The 26572-nt window shown below is 40.6% G+C and overlaps 1 protein-coding gene across 5 annotated transcripts; it reads right to left on the bottom strand.

Annotated features, from left to right (window-relative positions):
- Positions 1–1490: 1490 nt before the first annotated feature.
- Positions 1491–26225, bottom strand: CLXN (calaxin). 5 transcript variants are annotated; one of them, XM_063643318.1, is made up of 7 exons: positions 26014–26222; positions 22270–22425; positions 21450–21554; positions 20630–20781; positions 19940–20044; positions 15476–15561; positions 1491–1509 (listed from the first exon to the last, which is right to left on the bottom strand). In XM_063643318.1, exons 1-6 carry the CDS (start codon positions 26069–26071, stop codon positions 15502–15504), a joined length of 636 nt encoding a protein of 211 aa, XP_063499388.1. In that variant the 5' UTR covers positions 26072–26222; the 3' UTR covers positions 1491–1509; positions 15476–15501. The 5 variants fall into 5 exon arrangements, with proteins under 5 accessions (XP_063499388.1, XP_055142440.1, XP_055142437.1 ...); XM_055286462.2 differs by lacking the exon at positions 1491–1509 and adding an exon at positions 15063–15394 and having other exon boundaries at positions 26014–26221; XM_055286465.2 differs by lacking the exons at positions 1491–1509; positions 22270–22425 and adding an exon at positions 5678–7273 and having other exon boundaries at positions 26014–26225.
- Between the last annotated feature and the right edge of the window lie 347 nt (positions 26226–26572).

The following is a 26572-nucleotide window of genomic DNA, read 5'->3' as shown; positions in this document are numbered from 1 at the left end:
TGCCTGTCAGCCACATACCTGGGCGCTGGTGCAGGCCCTGGCCTGCTCCACATCCTGCCCTGCTGCAGTTCTATCTCCACTGCACCACCTCTCAGTAGACTCTGTGGAGCATGGCTGTCCCTCCCAGACCTGCTATTTGAATTTTTAGAATCCTGTGGCCATGAAAGAAGAGAAAAACACCACTCCCTTAACTCTCTGCTTACCTGTTTCCTTTTTTAAAAAATTCATGGCATGAAAGCTTTTTTCTCCACTCAGTTAATCTTTTTCTTTTTCCACCTCCCCCTCTCCCCACGCCATGTTTTTGTTTTCTTCCTCCTTTTTTCCTTTCCCCTCCTCTTCCTCCTCTTTCGTTTCCAAGACAGCAAACAGCAACTCTGTTCTTCTAGACTGAGTGCTCGGTGCGGGTAAGGGCAGGGCCAATCCTCCGCAGCGCTTCCGTTGTCTGGGATGGGGTGTGCCGGGGCTGGCTGCAGGGGCTGCACACATCACGCACACATCCCACGGGGTAACCGCCAGGGTCCCTGGAAATATGGAGGGTGCACCCACTTCCTGGTTAGCGACTAACTTGAATTTCTGGGGCTGATATGCTCTTTTTTGTGTTTACATGGATCAAAATACAGTACCAAGTAATGAGAGATATGAAGAGGGAAGCAGCTTGCCTTGCACTTAGTCAGATTCACACTATCCCAATTAAGAACACAGCAAGTGTACCATGGCATGAATTTGGCTTGTTGGAGCTCACGTAACTTGGATGCAAGTTCATGTTTATCTAATGGGATTTTAGACTTTTATCCTTTCATACAAATCATATCTCATTAATTTCTCTTTGATATTTTAGCACCTTAGAGCCAGCATAACAAACACATTAAATCTTGAATGTGGTTAATCAGAACCCTAGACATGAGCAGTGTGATGCCAATTGCTTTAGAATTAGTGAACTCTTGATGGGATGAGAGAGATTCAAATAACTCTACTGCATGTGGTAAATGGGATACACTATGGTGTGTATGTCTGTATGTTCTGAGTGTGTCGTGAGGGAGATGTGTGTGTGTCTGTGTGTTTGGGGGTGGGGGACGGTAGTTGCATTAATGCTGACTCCAAGAGGGTAGCATTCAGGAGCATTCTGGTGATGTTTATACGAGCACTTTACCCGACTTCCATGAAATTAATTTTTCTAAATTCAATTATTAAAGATACTTGAGAAACATCCTTCAACTTCCTTATACTAGTAAGAGACTTAAGCAATGCCATGCATTTATTACAGGGAGGGATCCAGAAACCAGGGTTCCCCATTTCCAGGCTTTTGGTGCCCATACTTAATTACACATGAGCACCTATGAAGAACCTAAGCACACACTAAGATGGGCACACATGTCACTGTCCTGACACACCTACAATAATCTATGCATTCAGATCATACTTACAGTTTATTCAAAGGGCGAAACAGCTTCCCTCTTTGTAACATGATGTAACAGACATTATCTCATTCAATCCTGCCTTACAGAAACCCTGCGAGGTAGAGGCAGAGAGAGCAGATGTTATTCCCATTTTACATAAATGTAATTTGTGGAGTAATTCATAACCTATAAATAGGGTGACAATACATCCTGCTTTGCCTGGGACAACCCCAGATTACATTGTGCTGATGTAACTATGAGCATCTCTTTTCACGATAGCATCCCATTTGGGATGATAAATGCCGTGGTTCCTACCAACTTATAATCACTTTTCACTTATATCAGACTTTCAAAGTTCATGTGACCTGTGCCATGCCAGGTGGTATCTTGCGACAGTAAGAGGCAGTCAGGGCTAGAACATGGGTAAGGGCCTGGGCTACAGGTCAAATCTGGTGCAAATCCCAGCTCTACCATGTCCCAGCTGTCTATCCTTGGGCTAGTGACTGGCACCTGGAAAGCACCACATTATAATTTATTATGTTTGCCACTTCATTTCATGGCCTCTTATCATTGGCATCTTCTTCTTCTCTAGGTAGAAGCCTTTCCCTGACATCATCCGAGATGGCTCAATGAAGCATTCCGTGTCCCTCTCTAGTTGAGGAGTCCGGCTTCCACCATTCTCCTCACAAGCAGGTGGTGGTCTCTGCCTCTCCTCCCTCTTAGCATAGTCTGTTGACGCTCCTCTCACTCTGCCTCTCTTGGTGCCAACAGAGTTTTCCAGTCTAGTGACCACTCCATGTTCTCCACCACATCTGAACTCTTGGTAAGGCCAGGTCCCAGCCTAATGTCCAGATTCTTATCAGCACAAAATATGAAAGGCATTACATCCAAGCCGGAAACTCCCACTAAAGAAAGCAAATCCCAAGGTATGTTCAGATGAGAAGAGTGGATAGGAGAGGAATCAATGATCTCACAATACATGTGCACCACATAGCAACCCTGCCTGCAGCCACGAGGGTCTGCTGGGAGATTCTGGAGCTGGAGACACTCACTCACGCCACAGGAGTAAGTGGAGGATATGTGGCGAGAACGGATTTGCTTTAGACAAAGGTCTTCAGCATTAGGACTAGATAAGGTCTGAATCTTGGCTTTTGCCCTTTTCTAGTTGAGACACATAGGAGGTTCCTGATTTTCCGAAATCCAATTTCCTCAATCTGTAGGATGAAAATAGTAAGTAATGTTTACTTCTTAGGATAGTTGGGAGAAATTAGTGAGACAATTCATGTAAAATGCTTAGCCCAATATCTGGAACAAAAGCGCTCATTGGATTTTCATATCATATATTATTGAGATTATGGGGATCTTAAAAATTTCATTTATTCAATTTTCTGACTTTGTCATGTTTCTGAAGGATTCATGAAGGAAGACATGACTAAATGGTTTTAATTAACCTCCCAGACTTCCCAGTGCTTTTGAGCTGATTATTTCTGCTGGGAAGCAGTGACTCAGGCTCTAAATGCCACTCACAGAGAGGATTCCTAAATCCTTCTGCTTACTTCCACACTGTTCTCTGTCTTCAGGCTGTGTGGCTCCGAGTGGTGGTGTCCTCCCTCAGGGAACAGGCTGCTTAGGTCCCCTTCATCCACACGAGGCCTTGGAAATGCAGATGGGAGGTGGGCAGGTGCAGCTCAGGCTAGGAGAGGGCAGCCTGAGTTTCAGCCAGTGCATCCAAATGTCCTCCACACTGACAATCTCTCACCCCAGGGACCTCTGTGAGCCTAGCTGGGACCACATAATAGGGGCAGTGTGGAGCAAAACGGAAAAGAGGGAAGTAAAAATAAATGAGAGGATGTGTGTTTTAGGCAGGGAATATTTTCTTGAAGGGTCAGGTAGGAGGCTTGAGGTCCACAGAAAGCCACAAATGACAAATGGTGGAGCTGGGTCAGTGAGCTGCTGCCCTGGCAGTGATGCCGATAAAGGCACTTCAAATGCAGATGTGCGCCCAACCTCATTCAGGATGCCTCCGTTAGATTTTCTGCCTTTATTACTTTCCCACGAAACTGAGAAAGTTTGGCTGGGCGCAGTGGCTCACACCTGTAATCTCAGCACTTTGGGAGGCCGAGGAGGGCAGATCACGACGTCAGGAGTTTGAGACCAGCCTGACCAACATGGTGAAACCTTGCCTCTACTAAAAGTACAAAAAATTAGCTGGACATGGTGGTGTGTGTCTGTAATCCTAGCTACTCAGGAGGCTGAGGCAGGAGAATCGCTTGAACCCGGGAGGTGGAGGTTGCAGTGAGCCGAGACCGTGCCAGCTTGGGTGACAGAGTAAGACTCCTCTGTCAAAAAAAAAAAGAAAGAAAAAGAAAAAGAAAGAAACTGAGCAAGTTTACTTGAGATATATCTGTGAGAAGTGTGCTTTGATTTACTTGCTACCTGTTTGGGAGGGCTTCTCCCTCAATGGCAACTTAGACTGGAAAATACCGCAAGACACCATCTGCCTCAATCTCTGACAGAGAGGACAGTCACTCCATCAGAAAATGCAGATCTATTACTTCTGCCTCTTTTGGAAATATTACCAAACCATCCTCACAACTTGCTAAATTGTAATTAATGTATATGTGGGTTAAATTTCTATTTTATTATGTATCTTTTGTAGTCTCTCTATGTCTAATGCAATTCCCAATCCTCCCTTGGTTGCACTTGGTGAGAACTAACCACTAGCTGTGAACGACTGGGCGAGCGTCAGAGGTGACTCTGGGAGGAAACGGCCCCCTGAGATAAGACACAGGGTCAGGAAAAGCACAGGAGTTACAGAGCAGCTCAAAGGAACTTTCTCCAGGTGGTTGTCTTCATAGTTTCAAAGTAATTGATTTGAATCCCCTTTAACAACCTTCTTTAATATAAATGATGTAACTTTGTGGGGGGAGGCAGGAGAGGTGCTATTAACATGAATCCAAGCAGTGACAGATGACGACACAAGCAGCACATCGAATTATCACTTTACACGGTGAATGGGGTTAGGGCAGGGACAACCGACTTAGAATCTATTAAACCTCATGGTGTTGCACAAAGTAGGAACTTAGTGAATGTTTTGGATGATTTTATGGTGCAAGCAATTGCAGGCCTGGTTTCTTACAAGTGCAGTCTTGTACACAGAGATATTTACAGGTTAAGAATGCAGGACTACCAGTTTTCAGTGGTGGTTTTAAAATCCTGTAGTTAAAAAAAAAAAAATAAAAAACACTTAATTGTTTCCCATATAGAATTTCTCCGTGCTGCTTGTGAGGTGATGTCTACCTCTCCTAAACAGGCCTAGCCTGGCTTTCTGGTACTCCACACAAAGTGCTGGGAGGAGAAGGGGAAGCCAATGAGAGGAGCCAGTTAGAGGAAGGCTATCGCTAATCCTCTAAATTATAACCGTTCATCCACAGTCTTAACCCAGCCCCCTGCAAACCCAGGCAAAGACCAAGGTCAGTCAGGTTGGCTGTACTTAGCGGGGAGAAAAGTCAGGCCAAGCCTAGCAGTCGGGAGGTGAGGGCATAGAATGGACAAGAGGGGAGAGACAGCTCTTCCTTTAAGCTACCCCAAGGGTATTCTGATACCCTTACTATGTGGTGAGTGAATTTTCAGTGTTACAATCATTTCTGAGTTGGTACGGTAGTGAAATTAAGAGAATCCATCAATCTAGATATTGCAGCACAAGGAAGTGATTTGGGCAGTTTATGATGAACAGCAGAGGAGACGTGTTCTAGATATATTGAGAGGCTCTTGAACAGAGCCTATGAATTCTTACAGTCAAGTGCCATGATCATCTTAAGCTGAATTAAAATTATTTAGGTTTTTTGTTGTTAACATCTTTTAGGTTTAAATAATGGCAAGTAATAAAAGAGGGTTATTCATATGGAGGTCAGTATATACTCAACATACAGTAAAAAGTTTAGGTACAGATGTCTAAGATTAGTACTTTAAATGATAAATTAAAATCATGCTCATGACAGTCCGTGATACTGGTAAGGAAATTAAAAGAATGTATATTGCAGGGAAAGGGAGTCTCATACATTGGGGATGGCAGTTCAGTTGGAAGCCTTTCCTGACTAGTGATCTGGCAACATGTGCTAGAAATCTCAGAATTATGCAGAGACTCTAACCCAACAATTCTACTTTTACAAACTTATTCCAAGAAAGTAAGCACTATGCTATGTGAAAAGGTTTATCTACAGGGGGTGTTCAGTATTAGAATTATTTATAATAGCAAAAATGTGGAAACATCTGACATGTCAATGGCAGGAAAGTGGTTTAATAAAGTCAGTCATGATGGAATACCAGGCAGCCATTACAAGTCAAGCTACAGACAAATAATGACCTCAAAAAATGTTCACAAAATAGTAGTACACCAAGACAAAAGTGCATTTTCAATGTGATCATCTGAAAAATACAGTATTCTCTTTGCAAAAATGTAGGTGCACTTACAAATGCATTGTAAAAGTCTGGAAGGATTTACACCAGAATATTAATCGATATTTTCATCTTATTTTAAAATTTCCTAAATATCTGAAATATTCTTCAGAGAACCTCAATTACTTTGTAATCAGAAAAATTTGTTAAAAAATTAAAAGCAGACAAATAATATCAGCAAGATGATACACTAGGAGATCCCAGCTCTTGTCTCCCCAACAAAAGCAAGAATTTAACAGCTACTTGCCAACAAAAATAGCTCTGGGAATACTCCAGAGTACAATGAAGAAACTGCAGGAACCCATTAAAGCACCTCCAAACCAAGGACAGCTGTATATAAAAGTGTTGGAAGCGTTTTATCTGCATCACCTCATCTTCTACCCTGGCATAGCTTGGCAACAAAGGAGATTGTTTTGGCTGTGACCTCTCTCTGTGGGGAAAAAGGAGAGCAGAAGTCCAGCAGCCTTCACCCCTGAGGACCCCAGCAGCTTTTGTCACCATCATGGACACCCACAGTTTTTATGACTGATGGTGCCCACAGTCTTCACTGATGCTGACTCCAGCTGATTAAGCTGCCCAGATTCCAAGTTGTATCCACCTGGAGCCAGAGCTGTCACACCCCAGCTGGTGCCTTCATACCCACCAATAGGTGAAGGTCTTTGCCCACCAAAGCCAGCCCATAAAAGTGTGGAAGAGGTGACTGCTCTTTCGTGTGTAGATATAAATGCAAAGCTACAAGAAACATATAAAACCAATGAAACATGACTGATTTTCCAGTAACCAACCCCAAGGAAATGGAAATCCTTGAATTTCCTGACAAAGAATTCAAAATGATTGGTTTAAAGAAGCCTAGTAAGCTGTGAGCCACACACCTGCACTCCTCAGCCATTGGGCAGTCCATGGGACCAGGCGCTGCAGAGCAGGGGGCGGAGCCCGTCGGGGAGGTTCGGGCGGAGCAGGAGCCCACCGGGGCAGGTCGGGGCTGGGCTGGGGTGTGGTGGTCTGCAGGTCCCCCGCCCTGCCCCTTGGGGAGGCAGCTGAGGCCTGGCGAGAATTTTCTAGCGCTGCTCGGGCGGGCCGGCAGTGCTGAGGGACCTGGCGCACCCTACGCAGCTGTTGGTCCGGGTGTTAAGCCCCTCACTGCCCAGGGCTGGCCGCTCCGAGTGCAGGCCCGCTGAGCTGGCGCCCACCCGGAACTCGTGCAGGCCCTTAGGCGCCACACGCAGCCCCAGTTCCAGCCTGCGTCTCTCCCTCCACACCTCCCCACAAGCAGAGAGAGTCGGCTCTGGCCTAGGCCTGCCCAGAGAGGGGCTTCCACAGTGCAGTGGCAGGATGAAGGGCTCCTCAAGCACGGACAGGGTGGACTTCAAGGCCGAGGAGGCGCCAGGAGCCAGCGAGGGCTGCTAGCACGTTGTCATCTTTCAAGAGAACACGACCTCAGACAACTCAATCAGGAAAACAACACATGAGCAAAACTATAAGTTCAACAGGGAGATAAAAGTCATTAAAAAACCCAGAATTTCTGAAGCTGATAAGTACAATGAATGAAACTGAAAATGCAACAGCCAGCCAGCCTTAAGAACAGATTCAATGAAGCAGAAGGAGGAATCTGTGAATCTGAAGACAGGTCATTTGAAATTATCCAGTCAGGGGAGAAAAAGGAAAAAAAAATAAAAAAGAATGATGAAATCCTACAGGATTTATGGGCCATAATCAAGTGAACCAATATATGCATTGTGAAAGTATCAGAAGGAGAAGAGAGTCAGGAATTTTACTTAAATAATTAATGGCTGAAAACTTCCCAAATCTTGGGAGAGAAATGAACGCCCAGATTAAAGAAATGCAAAGGACCAGCCTGACCAACATGGAGAAATCCTGTCTTGACTAAAAATACAAAATTAGCCGGGTGTGGTGGCACGTACCTGCAATCCCAGCTACTTGGGAGGCTGAGGCAGGAGAATCACTTGAATCCGGGAGGCAGAGGTTGCAGTGAGCCGAGATTGCACCATTGCACTCCAGTCTGGGCAACAAGAGTGAAACTATGTGTAAAAAAAAAAAATAAAAGAAACACAAAGGGCCTAAAAATAGGGTCAACCCAAAGAAGGTTACAATGAGATACATTATAATCAAATTGTCAGAAGTCAAGAACAAAGAGCATTTTGAAAGCAGCAAGAGAAAAGTGACATCACATATAAGGCAATGTGGATAAGACTATCAGTGGATTTCTCAGCAAAAACCCTGTAGACCAGGGAAGAGTGATATAACAAATTCAAAGTACTGAAAGAAAATAAAAAAACTCTGCCAATCAAAAATACTATACCTGCAAAATTATACTTTAAAAAGGGAGCGATCAAGTCTTTCCCAAATAAACAAAAACAGGAAGTTTGTTACAACTAAACCTCACTTACAAAAATGGTAGAGAGCTCTTCAATTTGAAATAAAAACATGGTAAGCAGCAACATGAAAACACATGAAAGCATAAACTTCATTGGTAAAGATAAATATGTAGACAAATACAGAATAATGCAACACTGTAGTATGTAAATTACTGTTAACCCTAACATAAAAGTTAAAAGATAAACATTTAGTAAGAGACACACAATGTACAAAGAAGCAAACTGATTACAAGAACATAAAATGTGTGGGAGGATTAAAAGTATAGTTTTTGTGTGTGATCAAAGGTAAATTGTTATCAGCTTAAAATAGACAAGATATTTTATGCAAGCCTTGAAATAACTACCAAAACCCCTATAATTGATATATACACAAAAAAACCCAAAATCAATCATTATAAAACATCATCAAATCAAAGAGAAAACAACTGCCAAACAGAAAACAATAAACAAAATGGCAATAATAGGTACATAGCTATTAATGGTTGCTTTAAATGATTATAGATTAAGCTGCCCAACCAAAAGGCATAGAGTGGTTGAACAGATTTTAAAAAGATCCAGCAACATGCTGTCCACAAGAGACTTGCTTTAAATTTAAAGGCGCATATAGGAGGAAAGTTAAAGGATGGAAAAAGATATTCCATGCAAATGGTAACCAAAAGAAAGCAGGGGTGATTATGCTTATATCAGATAAAAGAAGTATTAAGTAAAAAGTTATCTTAAGAGAAAGGACTGAGAAATGGTCAATTCGACAGGCACATATAATAGTTTTAAATATATATGCAACCAATATTAGAGCACCTAAAGTATATAAAGCAAATATTGACAGATCTCAATGAATAAATTTATAGCAATATGGTAATAGTAAGGTACTTTAATATCCCACTTACAATAATGGATAAAACATCCAGACAGAAAATCAGTAAACAGATGACTTGCACAACACTATGGATGAAAAGACCTAACAGACATGTACAGAACTTTCTATCCAACAACAAAAGAATACAATCTTCTCAAGCATACATGTAAGATTAGATCATGTTAGGTAACAAAACAAATCTTAACAAATTTAAGAACACTGAAATCATTACAAGTATCTTTTCCAACAGTAACAGAATGAAACTAGAAATCAATAACAGTAAGAAAATGGGCAAATTCGCAAATATATAGAAAGTAAACAACACATTTTTGAACAGCTATTTGTTCAAAGAGGAAATCAAAGGGAATTTAAAAATTATCTCAAGACAAACAAAAACAAAAACACAACACAAAACTTATACAATGCAGCAAAAGTAGTATTGAGGAAAGTTTACAATGATAAATGTCTACATTAAAAAAGAATAGAGATCTCAGGTAAAAAAAACCTAACTATACACCTCAAAAAACCAGAAGAAAAGAACAAACTAAGCCCAAAGTTAGCAGAAGGAAAGAAGTAATAAAGATAAAAGCAGAATAAATAGGGGACAGAAAAAAATTAACAAAACTAAGACTTGGTTTTTTGAAAAGATAAACAAAATTGACAAACACCTGGGCAGACTAAGAAAAAAAAAGACTCAAAATCATAAATGAAAGATGAGCCATTACAATGGATGCTTCAGAAATAAAAATGATCATAAAAGGCAATGAAAAATTACTATGCCCAAATTGGATAACAGAAGAAATGGATAAATTCCTAGAAATATATAACCTACCAAACTGAATTAGGAAGAAACAGAAAGCCTGAACAGGCCAATAACAAATAAGGAGACTGAATCAGTAATCAGAAAGTTCCTAACAAAGAAAGGTCCAGACCAGGTGGCTTTCTAGGTGAATTCTACCCAACATACTAAGAAGAATGAATACCAATTCTTTTATTTTTAAAACTCCTCTAAAAAAACGGAAAAAAAGGGCACACTTTCAAAAACTCCTTTCTTGAGGCCAATATCAACTTGATTCCAAATCAGACAATAATAGCACAAGAAAAGAAAACTACAGGCCAATATCCCTGATGAACATTGGAACAAAAATCTTCAATAGAATACTAGTGAACTGAATTCAACCATGCATTAAAAAGATCATAATGCCATGACCAGGTGGGATTCATTCCTGGGATGCAAAGATGCTTCAGCATATGCAAATCAATTAATGTGATACAACACAATCACAAAAAGGAAAGCAACCTCACTATCATCTCAACAGATGCAGAAATAAAGCATTTAACAAAGTTCGACAACCATTCATGATGAAATCTCTGAATAAAATAAGTACACTAGGAACTTACCTCAACACAAGAAAGGCCATGTATGAAAAGCCCACAGCTAACATCATCGTTAAAATAAAAAAACTTTCTGTCAAATATCTGGTAGAAATGGTGCTCATTCTTGCCATTTCTATATAACATAGTACTGGAAGTTATAGCCAAAGCAATTAGACAAGTAAAAGAAGTTAAAGCATTGTTGTGGGAAGTCAGGGACCCTGAATGGAGGGACCAGCTAGAGCTGCAGCATGGAACATAAATTATGAAGATTTCAGGGACATTTATCAGTTCCCAAATAATACTTTCATAATTTCTTATGCCTGTCTTTACTTTAATCTCTTAATCCTGTTATCTTTGTAAGCTGAAGATGTACATCACCTCAGGACCACTGTGATAATTGTGTTAACTGTACAAATTAATTGTAAAACGTGTGTTTGAACAATATGATTTCAATGCACCTTGAAAAAGAACAGAATAACAGCGATTTTTAGGGAACAAGGGAAGACAACCATAAGGTCTGACTGCCTGCGGGGTCGGGCAAAAAGAGCCGTATTTTTCTTCTTGCAGACAGCCTATAAACGGACATGCAAGTAGGGAAGGTATCACTAAGTTCTTTTTCTAGCAAGGAATATTAATACCCTGGGGAAGGAATGCATTCCTGGGGGAAGGTCTATAAATGGCCGCTCTGGGAATGTCTGTCTTGTGCAGTTGAGATAAGGACTGAGATACGCCCTGGTCTCCTGCAGTACCCTCAGGCTTACTAGGGTGGGGAAAAAACTCTGCCCTGGTCAATTTGTGGTCAGACGGGTTCTCTGCTCTGGAACCCCATTTTCTGTTGTTTAAGATGTTTATCAAGACAATACGTGCACCGCTGAACATAGACCCTTATCAATGGTTCTGCTTTTTTCCTTTGCCCTATTCCCTCAGAAGCATGTGATCTTTGTTAGACTCTTATTAGTAGTTCTGCTTTTTGCCCTTTGAAGCATGTGATTTTGTACCTACTCCCTATTCTTACAGCCCCTCCCCTTTTGAAACCCTTAATAAAAACTTGCTGGTCTGAGACTCAGGTGGGCATCATGGTCATACTGATATGTGATGTCACCCCCGGTGGCCCAGCTGTAAAATTCCTCTCTTTGTACTGTCTCTCTTTATTTCTCAGCCGGCCGACACTTACAGAAAATAGAAAGAACCTACATTGAAATATTGGGGGCAGGTTCCCCCAATAAAGCATCCAAGTTAGAGAGGAAGGAGTAAAATTGCCTCCATTTTGAAATATCATCATCATATATGTAGAAAACCCTACAAACACAAAAATGACAACAACAATGACAACAACAACAACAGCAACAACAACACACTGTTAGAACAAATAAGTGAATTTCATAAAGCTGCAGGACACGAAATCAACTTACAAAAATCAGTTATGTTTCTACCCACAAATGAGCTGAAAAAAATTAATAAAAGACTCATTCCTAACAGCAGCAAAAAAATAAAAAATAGTAATAAACTTAACCAAAGAGGTGAAAGTCTTATACACTGAAAATTATAGAGGCAATGATGAAGGAAATTAAAGAAAATACAGACCAATAAAAGGGCATCTCATATTCATGAACTGGAAGAATTTATATTATTAAAATGTTCATACTACCCAAAGTGATGTACGGATTCAATACAATCCTCATCAAAATCCCAATGGCATTCTTCACAGAAAGAGAAAAAACAATCCTAAAATTCATATGGAACGAGCAAAGACCCTAAATAGCCAAAGCAATCCTGAGCAAGAGGAACAAAGCTGAAGACATCATACTTCCTGATTTCAAAATACACTGCTTTAGTAATCAAAACAGCTTGGTACTGGCATAAAAACAAACATATAGACCAATGGAACACAAGACAGGCCTAAAATAAATCCAAGCATCTACAGTCAACTGATCTTCCACAAAGGTGCCAAGAATACACAACAGGGAAAGGAGAGTCTCTTCACAAAATGGTGTTGGGACAATTGGATTTGCACATCAAAAGAATGAAATTGGACCCCATCTCACAACATATACAAAAATCAACTCAAAGTGGATTAAAGACTTAAATGTTGACTTGCAGCTGTAAACCTATTAGAAGACAACACAGAAGAAAAGCTTCATGACATTAGTCTGGGCAATGATTTTTGGATATGATGACAAAAACATAGGCAGCAAAAATAAGTGGGATTGAATTAAACTTAAAAACAAATCTGCACAGAAAAGGAAATAATCAACAGTGAAAAGGCAACCACTGGAGAAAATATTTGCAAATCATATATTTGCTAAGTGGTTAATGTCTAAAATATATAAGAAGCACCTACAACTCAATAGCAACAACAAAAACCAAACAAACATAAACCCCCCAAAACCTGATTTAGAAATGTGCAAAGAACCTGACTACACATTTTTCAAAGATAATAGCAATGATCAACAGGTCTATGAAAAAGTGATCAGGTAAATGCAGATCAAAACCAGAATCAGATATCCCCTCTTACAGAGGCCATTATCACTAGGATAAATGATAACAAGGGCTGACAAGGATATGGAGAAAAGAGAATCCTGTAAATTACTGGTGGGAATGCAAATTGGTACAGCTAGTATAGAAAGCAGTATAGAGACTCTTCACAAAATTAAAAGTGGGACTACCATTTGATCCAGAAATACCACTTCTAAGGTATACAACCAAAGAAAATAAAATCAGTCTCATGAAGAGAAATCTGTGTCCTTATGTTTATTTCAGTGTAGTCACAGTAGCCATGATATGGAAACTGCCCAAATAACTGTCAATGAATAAATGAATATATGAAATACATATATGTATATGTGTGTGTGTATATACACATGGCACAGTTTTCAGTGTATCCCTAGAGTCCTTCCAGGCAATCACTGCCCCGTGCATTGCAGTTGGTTGCCAAAGCCCCCCTCTGTCCTGGCACCCAGTATCCCTCCACCCTAACTCCACATTTCGCCCCATGCCACTGCCTAAGTGCATCATAGTGTCCCTGTCTCCCCATTACACACACACACACACACACAAATGAAATATCTTTCTGCTTTTAAAAAGAAGGAAATTATGTCATTTCCAACAACATGGATGAACCTAGAGGACATTATGCTAATTGAAATAAGCCAGACACAGAAAAAAACAAATACTGCATGTTCTCACTTATAAGAGGGACCTAAAAGGGCAAAACTCATAGCAGGAGAGAGTAGAATGGTGGTTTTCGAGGGCTGGGGATAGTAGGGTGGGGCAAAATGGGGGGATATTGGTAAAAGACTACAAGATTTCAGTTATGAAAGATGAATAAGTTCTGGAGATGTAATAAACAGCAATGTGACTATAGTTAAGAGTATTATATATTTGAAATTTTCTCTAAGGGTGGCTAACACACACAAAAAGAAAAATGGTAACTATGTGAGGTGGTGTAGGTGTTAATTAACTTGACTGTGGTGATTACTTCACAATGCATACAAACATAAAAACATCAAGTCGTATACCTTAAATATATACAGTTTTAAATTGTCAATTATCCCTCAATAAAGATAGAAAAGCATTGTGTGCTGCATTATTTATATTTACTGCAAATAGAAAAATTGTGTCAAAGTCCATCTGTGTAAGAATCTAAAATATAAAAAAACTTGGACAGTAAAATATGTTTTCTTTTATTTCATGGATCTGTTTATTCCATTTATTAGTAACAGTGCATTTTTTCCATACAATATTCTCTTTTACTTAAACTTAATGCATATGTAGTAAGAAAGATTTACTATCCCAACTAGCCTCTCAGTATTTAGATGAGGATAGAACAGATACGGTGTAACACGCCTCTCCACTGCTTACTGTGTTTACCAAGAAGGCAGAAAGCAGCTCACCCAAGCCTAACCTGGCCTTGTCTTTCTCAGGCTTCTCAGGATGCCCACAACACGTGCTAGGGAGCCGGATGCAGGGAGAAGCCAGGTCTGTCTTCAGGAGGTCACAGCCAACAGGGCACAGTTAGGACGTGCCCTGAAAAGGGGGTACACAAGGGGAACTCCAGGCAGTGGGGGGATGGAGACACTATGGTACACTCAGGCAGTGGCAAGGGGGTAATACGTGGAGGCAGGATGGAGGAACACTGGGTGCCAGGACAGAGGGGGGCTTTGGCAACCATCTGCAATGCATGGGGCTGGGACTATCTGGAAGGACTGCAGGGATACACTGAAAGCTGTGCCAATGCATTAGCCATGAAACCTAAGAAACTCAGTACATGTTCTCCCTCTGCTCACCAAGAGTTTGCATTTATCTTGTGGTACTTTTTGGTTTTCAGTCCAATCTACAGTAATTATGGACAGCCCATTGTATGCAGAGGACTAAATGCTATGGCAGACAAAGATGTGGTGGATAAAACCCTTGCTTTCAGGTGCTTACAATCAGTAAGGTTATTTAGCCAAAGCCTCAAACAATAATGCAAGTCATACTACATTTCAATATAATATGATTTCCATGTATCTCTCATCTCTCTAGATCTCCCTCAATACCTACCAGAAAGGCGTTTCAATGCTCAATAAGAGAATACTCTTATTCTTTTGATGCCATATTCATTATTTATTGTTTCAAAGGAAATCCAGTAGTTTCAATGATTTTTCAGTGTACACTCAGCTTCTTTCTGACATGCAGAATATTTGTATTAACAATTCATAATTACGTAATCTCTCTATTCATTTAATGAACCCAAAGGTTTTATGCCAGTTATGTGCTTCAACACATAGTCTATGTGACAAAATATCTATAGAAAAGTTAACTGTCTTGCCAAACCCATCATCTAATAAGGGACTTCTTGTCTTCCATCTATTTTAATTGCATCTTACAGCGATGTTAAATGATATACATAAGTGAACCTCATCTTCACCCTGAAACACACAATTCAACATCATTTTTCTGAACTAAGCAGAAAAAATAAGCAATACGTATGTGCCTCCTTTTTTACTCACTTGAGACAATATAGACATTTAGGTATTCACATATCATTGAATTCATTTGGATCTTTGAATACTTGAGCTTCAAATTCCATCTGGCTCTGTAAAAAAAGGTACGCAATTTAGTATAAATTTCCAAAAAAGGTAGAACAACACAAAATATTCTGTATGTCTCCTTAGTGTAGAGACAGGAAAACTGAGGGTGAGTGGGCATCGAGAACTTCTGGTGTTCATTCATTTCATTCACAGATCTCATGACTACACTCAAAACACAGTGCTCGGTTATGTGGCCACAAAGATGAGCAAGACCAATTGACCCAACTCTCCAAAAGTCTCCAGCCTGGTGGCAGAGACTGGCCAGAAACTGGCAAGAATCAGTGAGGGCTGCATGGGCTATGGTAGGGAAAGGCCCATGGTGGACTATGGGAGTCCAGTAGGAACAATCAAGGCACAGCCAGGCCTTGGTTGGGAATGAGGCACTCTCTGGAGCAGGAAGGCTGTACTGAGAACCGAGGGTAAGGGGGATGTGGTTCAGTAAGGTAAGAAGCCAAGAGCATTCAAGGGATTTATTCACAAGGTGGGAGGGTGACCTTGCAATAGCAGATTCAGGGGTAGATGGGAAGAAGTGATAGTAGTTAGGTATTAAATCTGGACAATTCTTTCAAGAAGCTAGGCTTTGAGAAGGAAAGCCATTATATAAGAAATAGAAGTAATAAGTGTGAAATTAAGGTAAGTTCTCTCCTTTTCTTTCCTTCTTTCTCTCGTTCTTTCATTTTGCTTTTCAGATAGGACAGTTTTGAATCTTTTAAAATTCTAATGGGAGCCAGGCGCAGTGGCTCACGCCTGTAATCCCAGCACTTTGGGAGGCCGAGGCGAACAGATCACTTGAGGTCGGGAGTCCGAGCCCAGCCTGACCAACATGGAGAAACCCCGTCTCTATTAAAAAATATAAAATTAGCCAAGCGTGGTGGCGCATGCCTCTAATCCCAGCTAGTCGGGAGGCTGAGGCAGGAGAATCACTTGAACCTGGGAGGCGGAGGTTGCGGTGAGCTGAGATTGTGCCATTGCACTCCAGCCTAGGCAACAAGAGTGAAACTCCATCTAAATAAATAAATAAATAATAAAATTCTAATGGGAAGGGAAGAGATTGAAGATGTGGTATAAAGATAAAGGTAAATGATGAAATAGCTCCTGAGGAGATGGAGAGATCCAGAGCTCCCCATCTGACACTTCTGAGACCCACCCACCCACCTCACCCATCCATCTGCCTCATCCATTCATCCATCCACCCATCCATCTACCCACCCACTCCATCCATCCATCCATACACCCACCCACCCCATCCACCCATCCATCCACTCATCCATCCATCTATCTACCCACCCTCCCATTCACTTCATCCATCCATCCATCCATCCATCCATCCATCCATCATCTATCCATCCATCCATCCATCCATCCATCCATCCATCCATCCATCCATCATCTATCCATCCACCCATCTATCCATCCATCTACCTACACAGCCATTCACCTCATCCATCCATCCACCCACTCATCATTTCATCTGCCCATCCATCTATTCACCCACCTCACCCATCCATCTGCTCACCTCACCCATCTATCTGCTCACCTCACCCATCCATCCACTCATCCATCTACCTGCCCACCTACCTCACCCATCAATCCGTCTCATCCATCATTCATCCATCCATCCATCCATCCATCCATCCACCCATCTATCCATCCATCTACCTACCCACACATTCACCTCACCCATCCATCCATCCTTCCACCCACCCACTCATCTTTTCATCTACCCATCCATCTACCCACCCATCCACCTCACCCATCCACCCACCTCATCCATCCATGCATCCATCCATCCACCCATCCACCCATCCATCTACCCACACACCAACCTCACCCATCCATCTACTCACCTCACCCATCCATCCATCCATCCACCCATCCATCTACCCACTTACCCACCCACCTCACCCATCAACCCAGTTCATCATGCATCCATCCATCGTCCATCCATCCATCCATCCACCATCCATCTACCCACTTACCCACCCAACTCACCCATCAACCCAGTTCATCATCCATCCATCCATCATCCATCCATGCATCCACCCATCTATCCATGCATCTATCTATCTATTATCTATCTATCTATCTATCTATCTATCTATCTATCTATCTATCCATCCATCTATCTACCTATCTATCTACCTACTCACCCATCTATCCATTCACCCACCCACCCATCCAACAGTCCATATAACCAACCACCCACTTCACCTATCCACCCACCTCATCCATCCACTCATCCATCCATTCATCTATCCATCCATCCATCCATCCATCCATCCATCCATCCATCCACCTCATCTATCCATCCAATCATCCATCCATCCATCCATCCATCCACACACCCATCCATCCATCTACCCACTCACCTCAACCATCCATTCATCCATTCACCCATTCACCCATCCATCTACCCACCCACACATCCACATCACCCATCCATCCATCCATCCTTCCATCCATCCATCCATCCATCCATCCATCCATCCATCCACCCAGCCATCCACCTCACCCATCCATCTATCTACTCATCCATCCATCCATCCATCCATACATCCATCCATCCATCTACCCACCCCATCCATCCATCCGTCCATCCATCCATCTCTCATTACTAGACACACACCATGTGCTACACACAGGGAATGGGGAAACACAGTGAAACAAAGACTAAGTTCCTGGCCTCAGTGAGCTGACATCTACATGGTGAGACAGATATACCTAGGTAATAAAAAGAACTGCTAAGAAAAAGAAAGAAAGCAGGGCTAGGGGATGAAGAGGGAAGATTGTTAAGATGGTCAAGACAGGGCTCTGTGAGGAAGTGGCATTGGAGCAGAGACTGGATGAAGTGAGAAAATGAGGCCCAAGAGGGTCTGCGGAAAGGGCTTCTGGACAGAGGCAGCAGCAAGCACACAGGCATGGAGGAGGCACATGAGCCAGAAACTGTGGCTCCAGCAGCAAGAGAGAAGGGAGATGATAGGACATGTGGGTAGAGAGAGGGAAATGGCCCACTGGGTCCACTTCAGAACCCTCTGGGGGGTTTTGAGCATGGGAGGGGCCGGACAGCATTTGCATTTTAAACATACTGGATATTTTAGAGAAAAATCAGTAGGGGATGACAGTGGAAGCCAGAAAGCTAACAATCTAGGCTAGGTAACATGTGACAGTGGCTTAACTTAGAGTGGCGGCAAACAGATGTGAAGAGAAGAGGCTATATTCAAGGACATATTTTGGAGGTGTAGCTAACAGTGTTAAAAGAGAGAAATTAAAGATGGCCCTTAGGTTTTGACTGAACAACTGGGCATATGTGGTTGCCACTTATTGAGATAGGGAAGACTGGGGGAGGGGTGAGTTTTGGGAAAAAGTAAAAAATGTGTTGAGGAGATCTAAGTGGACATGTTGAGTAGGCGGCAGGAGACACATGCTAGGGCTGGGAAGAGTGATACTGTTTCTATATCACATCACACCACCTGCCTCAATCTTCCAGGGATGCCTCATCACCTTCAAGACTAAATCTGAGCTCCAAGCTCCACAAGCTGTGCTTCTGCAGCCTCATCACCAGCCTCAGAGCACACCAAAACCTCGTCCAGTGCAGATGCACTTGCATCTCTTGCTCCATCTCTCTTTCTCTCTCTCTCTCTCTGTCTCTCTTTTGTGCATACATCATCCATTGCTCAGATTATTTTTCCCCATCTGACCTGGCTATTTTGTCCTTTGAAAACCAGTTACTCTGATAAGCTTCCTGCCCTACCAGCCATTTACCAGTCTTCCCATACAGCTGTGTAGATGACCTCTTCTCAAGTTCCACAACACTCTACACATATCTCTATGACTCTGGCACCAGAGTACCCACGGTATTCCACTAATAAGTGAGTAAACTTGGACAAGGTGCCTAAACTCTCCAAGCCTTGGTTTCCTCATCTGGAAAATGAGGCTAATATTACTACCTACTTCACAGGGTTGTTATGGGGATTAAATGAGGCAATATGAGGCTTAGTGTTTATAATGTTGCCTGGCATTGATGAAGAACATAAAAGTAATTAAGTATCATTGTAATAATACGTATCATACTCTTGTGTAATTATTTTCACCGGAAAATATGAGCCCTTGGGTAAAACCACTGAGCCTTTCATCTGTGCTTCTGGCACACATTAAACCTCATTAATTGTTTCTGACATAAATGAGTTAATGAACGAAACACAGCACCAGACCACAACAGTACCATGAAATGAATCAGCAGGTTATTCAGTGGGCTTTCTGTATTTAAAAGGTATTCTTTCTGGGTGGACAGGATTTGTCTGATCCACTACCCATTAAATCAAGAAGTACTGGGTTGTTCTATATTCTACTTTGGTTACTGTTCAGGGAAAGTCATATCAGTACCTTTGGATCAGGAAGACATGGCCCAAAGGCCTCCAGTAGAAGAGTCTCTTCTCTCACAGCCAGTTCATAGTCTGCAAAAGACAGCTTCCCATCATGGTCATGATCCTAGAGGAATGAGAAACATGTTAGGCAACACATAAAATGATTACTGCAAATACATGCCCTTTTCATAGTCAAATGTTAATTTAAAAAAATGTGCTAGGCTGGGGACGGTGGCTCAGGCCTGTAATCATAGCACTTTGGGAGGCTAAGGCGGGGTGATTCCTTGAGGCCAGAAGTTTGAGACCATCCTGGGCAACATAGTGAGACCTCATCTCTATTAAAAAAAAAATTAGCTGGGCATGGTGGTGTTCACCTGTAGTCCCAGATACTTGGGAGGCTGAGGCAGGAGAATTGCTTGAGCCCAAGAGTTTGATGATGTAGTGAGCTGTGATCATGCCACTGCACTCTAGTCTGGGTGACAGAGTGAGACCGTGTCTCAAAAAAAAAAAAAAAAAAAAAAAAAATGCTAGAAAAATAAGGTTAGGTGGTGAAATTGAAAAGAACTATTAATATTATATTGAGAAGCATAATTTATGTGTTTTATTTAAGCAAGCAGGGAATTGAAAATTATAACAATTTGAATTCTTTTTTCTAGCCCATATCTGGCCCACAAATTTTAATAGAAAACTTGACATTACCCATATTTACCATTTTCTTAAGTGTTATTTCAACCAAATCTTTAATTCCTTCATCAGGGTCTTCCTCAGATGGCTGTTTGAGAAGGCTGTTCTTCAACATGTGAAACATTTCCTCCTTTGAAATGAATCCGTCACCATTCAAATCAAACACTTCAAAGCAATCTTTTTAAAAAAATAACAAATTATGAATTTGATGCTATCAGTAAGGTAATATTTTCTCTGATAAAGTTTTCAGGGCCAAGTTCTATCTTGATGCTGTACCCACAGGTCTTACTGCAGCCTGATTTCCATTGTAAGTGTCAATGTATAGTAGGATATATACAATAATCCTTAGAAAATATTTCCTGACTCTCAATTATGAAAAAGCATACCAAGGAACAGTAACTTGAATATCTTCATCTTGAAACTCTTGGAAAACTGATTGAAATATGGCTCATAAGCAGAGTTCATCAGAATTAACTGAGAGTTAATTAAGAATAAGAACACTTGAATCAATATTCTCTAGTTTTATGGTTACAATTCAAGTAATGAAATCTGTCAAATGCTTAATATATAAATGTATATGTACATAATTAGCGTGTGTAGTAATGCCTATGGAGTATTCCTGGGAATAAATTACTCCTCAGAATCACTTGAGTTTTCTTTTTATTGACTTTCTTTCATATTTTATTGACTTGAATTCATTCCATAAAATAGGCTAGTGGGATTCAAACCAACTAACCAGCCAACCGACAAACCCACTTTACTGTCTGGGTTGAAGGACACTGATTTAAGTGCTTTAGATATGTTATTCATAATGTATGAACCAATAGGACAACCTGCAATCTTACATTTCATTTTTTCTTCCAAAGATCCTCGAAGAAACAGTGATAATCCGTGAATCCACTCCAATACATTTACACAGCCATCATTATCTTTATCAAAACTTCGGAATACTAAAGGGAGAGAGGTTAAATGGAACACCTGTCCTGCATGGTAACTCTCAGTAAAGTATCTACATTGGTATCACTCACTTTTAAAATTAAGAGAACACTTCAGCTTGTACAGTCCAATATTCTCACTTGACAAAAGAGGAAACTAAGACATCATAATATCATGAAACTCTTATTAAACATTCAATTTTTAAAATGTTTTTGTGGGAACAAATACAATTCTCAAAGTCTAAGTATATTAATCATTATTTAATAATAAGTATGTTGCTATAAAATATGTTGATCATATTAATTAGATGTTAAATATACTAATATAAATAAAATACTTTATATTTTTGTTACTCAAGTCATTACTTGATGCATAGAATTATATCTTGTCACTGAAATATCTTCTATGATGTAAAGAATGTAAACGTCCTTTTAAAACTATTCTATTTATTATGTTTATTAAGTAGAAATTGAAATGTTTTAGGTTTTCTGATATAAGGTAAGAGAAATATAGTTAGTCAACATGACTTTGTCGTCTTCTTAAATACACAAAATAAAGCCAATATTACCTCCTTTTCTATGATCTTTTCAAAATTAAATTTGTATATTCCAATGACACTGGGAATGCAAAACACTAAGCTTCCTACCAAGAGGATGTCCAAGCACCAACCCTTTTTTTTTTTTCAGTTATGGCTGGATTTGGCTAATTTGAATCTTGTGCGTCTCTTACCTCTGTCCATAATCATGTCATCTGTCATTCCAAATGTCACATGCAGGATGTTTCGAAATGCATTACGATCCAGTCCATTAACCAGACCTTGCCTCTCTACTCCTCCCACCAAGTCATAAAAAAGCTTTATAAGACAGTTCACTTCAAATTTATTAACTGAAAGAATAAAATAGATATAACAAAAATGAATCCTTAATCTTTAAGTTCTAACTTAAATTTTGCAATAAGTTTACAGACAAACAACATCAAAGACATCAAATAGGCAATTGTCAATAGAAGACTCTCCTGTTTTGAGATTCACGACCCTTAACTTAATAGAAATAAAAAAAGTAGCATACCTTCCAAACAGGAATTCCCATGTTTAGGGAAAAAACACGATACTATTAGCCAAGTTACTAGAATAATGATGGTGGTGTTGGATTCTAAACTCTACAAGGCTGGTAGAAATATGACTCAAAATAAGAATGGTAAGATTAAAGAATGGTAACTTCTTCTCGGTAGTTTTACTATGGCATTCATGAGATTTACAACTTCTTTTCCCTGGAAATAGATGTCAGGTTCATGAGAACTAGGTAACAATTTTCATTTAACTTTAGGCTTCATGAATTCATAAGCCAGATTTTGGAAACTAGAGTCACCAGTTTTCTAATAAAAAAGCTTTAAAGCATATTTTAGCACCCAATATGGCTCTTCTTGAGGATTATGTAAAAATTAACATGCAACTATTCAGTAATAGTTTGGAGGAAGGAAATTTTTATTTAAAGGATATATACACACACAGATACTTGCTCATACACATTATTGTATAAAGGACCATGGTTATAAATACCAAGTTAATTATTTGTGTTCCAATCCCCATTTGAGAATGTAGGTGGAAGGGTTATTGCCTGGTCTTGATAATATAAAAGCCCAAATACCAAGTATGGGCGGAAGTTGGGGAAAATTTATTTTGAAACCAGTTGAAACTGTGATTGAGCAGTTTAACAAACAAGGACAAAACCTGTGTGTGTATAACAGAAGACAGCATCTAGGAATGGAAAAATCACACCTTATCCTAGAGGTCAGTACAGGCGTTTGTGGGATTTCTGGTTTGGAGAACCACATTTAAAGAGAAACAGTAAAAACTCTGGGAAAAAAGATTCAGCAAATAAATAGGAAACAATATAATGGTTATGATCTCAAAAACAGCTGTTAGTCACTGTGGAAAACGGTATGAGATAGCTCCTCATAAAAATTAAACACAATTATCGTGTGATCCAGGAATTCTAGTTCTATTTACATACTCAGAAGAACTGAAAGCAGGAACCTGTACAACAATGTTCATAGTGTCATTATTCACAACAGTCAAAAGACAGATGCAAGAGTCCATCAATGGAGGAATGGATAGACAAAATGTGGCGTATTCATACAATGAAATATCATTCAGCCTTAAAAAGGAAGGAAATTCTGACACATAGATGAACATTTATGGACGTTGCACTAAGTCAAATAAGCCAGACAGAAAAGGACACATATTGTATGATTCCTCTTATATAAGGTACTTAGTCAGATTTATAGAGACAAAGTAGAATGGTAGTTGCCAGGGTCTAGGATGAGGAGGGAATGGTGAGTTAACATTTAATGGGTAGAGTTTCCACTGGGGACAATGAAAAAGTTACGGAGGTGGATGGTGGTGATGGAAGCAGAACAGAGTGAATGTACTTAATGCCATGAAATTAAGCACTCAAAATGGTTAAAATAGTAAATTTCATGTTATATGTAACCACATACACACACACACACAAACCTCTTAAAAAGCAAGAGCTGTTAGTGGTTGGGGAAGAAAAGCCTGCATGAAGAATGATGTACTCTGTTCATGTATATAAAATGGTAGCAGAGGGGATGTTGGTTAGCCATTTTTCCATTTCAGCTGAAATAAAAATTTTTAAAAATTAGTTTAATTTATTACCCAAAGGATCAAAGGTTAGCCATAAGAAAACTTTTATTGCTAAACATTTCTTAAATTCTAGAATACAATATTAAATGAAACTGAAGAAAATTCAAGAATAAGTTTTCATCTTCTTGGAATGCTGTAAATGTGTCCTGCAGAACATATCTGTAGAACGGTGCATGAACTAGATGCTCTCTTAAGATCTTTCACTCCTCTTTGATTCTACAAAATTTATCCATTGAATCTTGATAGCTTTATTGTCTTGCAACTAAAACAAAATTTAACTTTAGGGGAAAGTTCTTCTGTTAAAGAAAATTTAAAATTATTATAATGTCCATGACTTATAACTATTTCTATAGACTTTAACTAATAATCATCTAAGTTTGTAAGACTCATTAAAAATTTTTTAGTAAAGAAAAAAAAATCAAGAGCAGACTTTTTCCTGCCATATTTTTACTTACCTTTAAAAATATACACTCACCTTTTGATTGTTCACAGAATGATTGTTTGCAATGCATTCAAACTTACTGAACAGAGACTAAATCAAATTCAAACTTACGGAAAGGGACAAAATCAGTATTGTGTATAGCAGCTATTGCAATGTTTTTGAATATTCATCAAAAATGTTTACTAGATGTTTACTAGAATACCTATTCTCCCAGAAATGAAAGTGTTTTAAGAAAAACAATAACAGAACAAAACTCTCATCAGAGTATAGTAGTCATAATAATACCTTAAATTACAGGATTTTTTTCCTAAACATTTTAAGATGCGTACACACACCATAACATTCATTTATGTCACCATCCACTAAGAGAGCATTTCTTACCAGGTATTAAATCAGATACTAATGATAATTAGAATGCACTAGATCTTATAATTTCTAAAACTACATCAACATGTTTATTCCTTCTTTTTTGAGCGACTCGGATATTTGGGGGATTGTTGCTTCTGTTTCTTCAAGTGGCCAGTAGTTTTGCAATTAGCATACACAACTTCTAAGTTTGCTCGACAGGCAATTATCTTTCTCATCTAAACCACACCCACGGCTTCCTTGCTAAAGTGCAATTATGTTTTTCAGTCTGAATATAAACTCAAAGTTTCCCATGAAATTCTAGGACCACCCTTTCAAATGCGAGATTAGAGCAGGTGCCTTCAAATAGGGCTCATCTTGTCACCTGCAAAGTCTCCTTTATCTTTCAACACCAGAGGCCACTGGAAAGTGGGAGTCTAAAGTTGGGAACCCATTCTTTACCACTTGTTTAGTTGTGCTGAACTCTGGTTTCCAAACAAATCTTGTTCTGAGGCACAGATGAGATGACACAACTAATCTCTCCTAAAGATGATGAGAAGTTGAGCACCGTTTTCTCCTATGGGTCTCTTGGTAAGCTTCCAGAACTTGGACCTGCGGGTGTATGTGCGAGCTAGAAAGCGGGGTGAGTGCACGGTCTACGTTGATGGTGCTACTTTTCTTGAGACCAGTGGGTTTTAGCATTTATTTTACACCTCACTGAGGCTAACATCACATGTTTCTATCAGGTAAAAGAAGAGGCTTGGAGAAGCAAGTAAATGCATGTGTGGGAGTGTAGGTAGCACTAGAGGCGGAGGCCTGGGTTCCTAAGATCAAACCCAATGAGCTAGCACCCCGGGATTCCCTCTCTGACTTCTGCTTAAGGGGCCGGGTTGGAGGGGCGGTAGGTAGCCCACAGAGGCCCAGGAGGCGGGAAGCGGGCACAACAGCGGACCTTAGCACAGGGTGGGACCCAGGCTCGGCCCAGGAGCCTTGGCCTGTCCAGCACTACATTCTTACTTACAATGCTTGCAATTTTTAGTTAAGGTGTCCGTCAGCTTCTGCAGCTTCTTGCGGTTCATGCCTGGCGCTCAGAGAATCGGGCCGCGGCTGGGGCCTCGGGGCGCGCGGCTGCCGAGACCCTCGCGGGGCCCCAGCGAGCCCTGGTCCTGGGGCAACGCGGTGAGATCTCAGTTACTGATCGCGTGCGCGGCCCTAACAAACGGTGTAGCCAAGGCAACGGCTCGGGCCCGCCGCGGATGGGCTCCCAGGCTCCCCGCGACGTGGCCAAGGCAACAGCTGGGCCCCGCCCATCGGCTCAGCGATGGCGCGCGCTCGGTCCCGGGTGCGCGGTGCCGCCGGCAGGGTCCCAGCTGGCCGCCTTGAAGGCTGTATTCTGATTGTTGACGTTGGAGTTTAAATGTTCAGTTGTTGCTGGCTTTTGAGTTCACAGCCTCTTTGCTTGATTGCAGTGTAAATCATTAAAATCTGAAATGTGGTGTGCACGTTGTATGAGAGGTGTTTCGGGTGGTGAGCGTCACGCCTCAAGGGGAGGCCTAAGATTTTGGACATCTTGGGGGCTG

This window comes from Symphalangus syndactylus, chromosome 7 (genome assembly GCF_028878055.3).
Source record: "Symphalangus syndactylus isolate Jambi chromosome 7, NHGRI_mSymSyn1-v2.1_pri, whole genome shotgun sequence".
Classification (NCBI taxonomy): Eukaryota; Metazoa; Chordata; class Mammalia; order Primates; family Hylobatidae; genus Symphalangus; species Symphalangus syndactylus.
Note: the sequence above shows the minus strand (reverse complement) of the source record. Positions and strands in the feature narration are given on the sequence as shown.

What these genes read in the sequence shown, in the direction of transcription:
- CLXN (XM_063643318.1), bottom strand. Translation starts at nt 26,071, where the DNA reads ATGAACCGCAAGAAGCTGCAGAAGCTGACGGACACCTTAACTAAAAAT. An exon ending in AACTAAAAATTGCAAGCATT is followed by an intron (nt 22,426 to 26,013) that starts GTAAGTAAGAAT and finishes TTATTCTTTCAG; the next exon opens with TTAATAAATTTGAAGTGAAC. An exon ending in AAATAACACTTAAGAAAATG is followed by an intron (nt 20,045 to 20,629) that starts GTAAATATGGGT and finishes TCATTCCTCTAG; the next exon opens with GATCATGACCATGATGGGAA.